General features: G+C 44.4%; 1 protein-coding gene across 3 annotated transcripts; it reads left to right on the forward strand.

The window, feature by feature from the left end:
• Positions 1–398: 398 nt before the first annotated feature.
• atp5mc3b (ATP synthase membrane subunit c locus 3b) lies at positions 399–2868 on the forward strand. Of its 3 annotated transcripts, none has more exons than XM_062447145.1 (5): positions 399–452; positions 661–757; positions 1683–1760; positions 2069–2259; positions 2542–2868. In XM_062447145.1, exons 2-5 carry the CDS (start codon positions 719–721, stop codon positions 2654–2656), a joined length of 423 nt encoding a protein of 140 aa, XP_062303129.1. In that variant the 5' UTR covers positions 399–452; positions 661–718; the 3' UTR covers positions 2657–2868. The 3 variants fall into 3 exon arrangements, with proteins under 3 accessions (XP_062303129.1, XP_062303130.1, XP_062303131.1); XM_062447146.1 differs by having other exon boundaries at positions 439–523; XM_062447147.1 differs by lacking the exon at positions 399–452 and adding an exon at positions 454–557.
• The last annotated feature ends 259 nt before the right edge of the window (positions 2869–3127 follow it).

Consider the following 3127-nt stretch of genomic DNA (forward strand, 5'->3'; position numbering starts at 1 on the left):
TCCAGTGATGCTTAGGAGGGAGGGAGACGATGAATGAATAGTCTTTTGCTGCCCCCTGTATGTGAAACGTATACAGTGTACGTAGGCTTTAATTGCATTGTAAATAAATCCTCAAATTACTCAGACATACAATGAGGACAATATTATTAATTGATATGATAGATAAAATAAAATAAAAACAGCCTCCTGTGTGTCTTTTTCTGTGGCTGTGTAAGGCCAGGACGGGAGCATCTATTATGTAATAGGCCGATTACAATTGTTACCATTTAGCCTATATCAATGACTACACAACTTAAGAGTATTTGTATAACTGAATTCTTGACTTAATGATAAATAACTTTCCATTGAAGTTTTAATTGACCTTTGCCGTAAAAGCGAGCATCCGGGATTCGAGTCTACTGCTTGGAATGGGCATGCGCAGTTGCATTTCAGCGGTACGACCTCTGCAGCCGGTGAGTGAAGGGGATGCAAATGGAGATCTGTGTTCTCTCAATTTAATAATCGCTTATCATCCTCTGTCTGGGTAGCTATTGCTGCAATACTGACATACAGCATATGTAAAGACTGCTGTTCTGCATATATATACAAGTTATTGAAAGGCTGCTTCTGTGATTTAGCACTGAAATCTATTGACCTTAAACTGCTCTCTCTCCTCTACAGAGACCAATACAGGTGCCAGTTTCCTAGTTGATTGTATCAGTCAACGCATTAAACCAATATGTACGCCTGTGCGAAGTTCGTCTCCACGCCTGCACTGGTGAGTTGAAGTGTCAAAATTGTGTTAATGTGGATAGCTTTTCTAGCTAGCTATTCCGGTCAAACCTTAGTTGAGGGCCCTACTGAATTCTGCCATTGCATATATTACTTGTTCACTGGGAAGCTAAATGAATAAGTACATGCAATGTAGCCTACAGTGTGCATGCTGAACTGTATTCGACCTGTCCAATTCACAAACTGATATTGTCACCTTGTCTGCATATATTACTATCTAGTAATCGTAGGAAGCTAAGCGCTAGCTAGGTTGCAGCTGGTAGCTAGCTAGATAGCTGGCTGGCTATTGAACTTTCTCTCCCATTTCAAGGTCATTATGAAAAATCACACGATCAACCGTTGTGCTTGGTTAAAGATTTATTTATGACTAAATAAATAGGCAGCTAGCGTTGTGGTCTCATCAACATCAATCGTTACTACAAGCTTTCCCTGTTTGATGTGTTGAGTGTATTGGGCCCTGATTGGAGCCCTACAGTATTTTGACAGTGATTTGGCCGGCTTATGCTGACTAGTTGACCGAGGACATTGGTAAAATGCATTAAGGCACATTTTAGCATACATGTACAACTTGGCGGCACAGATATCCATGCATTTAAACAATTTTGTCCAACGGTGTTGGGTATCCGTTCTCCTCTAAATGTCCTAGCTGGTAGCTAACCGTGAGCATGTACTAGGAGGGCCCGCCCACTCGGTCCACAACGGTGGAAGCCAAAGCTCTCAGCGTTGACCTGCCCCGTAGAGCGGCTGCATTCACCTTGACCGTCCACTTCAACATGTTTTTAATCATGACGGGAAGAAGGTCTCAGTGCAGGCAACTTGATCTTATCACATAGGTTCTTAAGCAATGTGCACGTAGTGACTGCCACATTTCAACCGTGTATGAATGTCTTTGGTCGTCTTTATGCACACAGGTTCGTGCTGGATCCAGGGCACTGTACAGGCCCCTGTCTGCATCAGTGCTGTCAAGGCCAAATGCCAGGACAGGAGAGGTAAGTGTCTGTCCGTCCCTTGGTCTCTGTGTTTGCCAGTATTTCTGGACTTTATATTTACAAGCCTGCTTTCAGTATTTCTGCCAGTGTATCTGCCAGTCTGTATGGTTGTCTTTGTCTGCATCTCTGTCCCTGTCAGCTTCTGACTTCCTGCGTGTCTCTCTCCCAGCCTGTCTGTATCATTGTCTGCCTGCTGGCTGCCGTGATTGCTACTCTAGGTTCTTTCAGACCTTTTATTACAGTCCAGTCCAAAGGTGAAGTCTGACTTGGGACGTCTGACTTGGGACGTCTTTCTGTTTGTTTTGCAGTCCGATGCAGCCCTCCTGCCACAGAGCTACATGTCCCAGGTTGCGCTTAGAGGTTTCCAGACCAGTGCTGTGAGCCGAGACATCGACACTGCCGCCAAGTTCATTGGCGCTGGCGCCGCCACAGTTGGAGTGGCCGGATCCGGGGCTGGAATCGGAACAGTGTTTGGTTCTCTCATCATAGGCTATGCCAGGTAACCACCCCCTTCTCGACCAGCACCACCAGGAGGGTTCAGTTTGTGCTTATAAACAGTACCAGTCAAAAGTTTGGACACATTTTCCATTTTAATACTGTATTTGTATGTCAAAATACTGGAACTGTTCAGTGATACAGTAACAAAATAAACCAAAGTAAGGAGGGTTTGCAGCAACAGGAAAGGGGTGATGGTTTGCAGGTGAGGGTTTGCAGGGGAAGAGTTAGCAGGGGGAGGTTGATCAACTGTAAGGTGGCCTCTAACACACACCTCCCTCTCCAGGAACCCCTCCCTGAAGCAGCAGCTGTTCTCCTATGCCATCCTGGGGTTCGCTCTGTCTGAGGCCATGGGTCTCTTCTGTCTCATGGTGGCGTTCCTTATCCTCTTCGCCATGTAAACAGCTCGGCCTCTGCAGATGAACATCATGACCCTGGGCCTATAGAAGTGACTACTAATTTTACTCCGGCAACCAAACTCGTTCCGTGTTGAGTGGTGTCACAACATTGTACATTTTCCAATTTTTTTTTGTTGACGGCCGACAAAAGAAAAAACATGTATTGTAAAATGTAATCAATTACAGAATTAAAGTACATGTATTTCACTATTTAATATGTGTGGCAGTGTTGTATCAGGGGATGGTTGTAAGCGCATGTGAACAGTAGCTAGTGACAGTTTCCAGTTGTCCTGCATGTTTGCTTTGTAATGAGAAGTTGTCAAATAACAAAAAGAGTAACGTGGAAAGACATTTCCAGGGAAGGCATGCTACATTTGCAGCTGAGTACCCAGTTGGGAGTGAGAAAAAGTGTGATTGCATGAATGCTCATTATGTATTTGTAGCCTACTTTTCATTTTTATAGTAATATAGACC

The sequence above is a fragment of the Osmerus eperlanus genome, chromosome 21, assembly GCF_963692335.1.
Source record: "Osmerus eperlanus chromosome 21, fOsmEpe2.1, whole genome shotgun sequence".
Lineage (NCBI taxonomy): Eukaryota > Metazoa > Chordata > Actinopteri > Osmeriformes > Osmeridae > Osmerus > Osmerus eperlanus.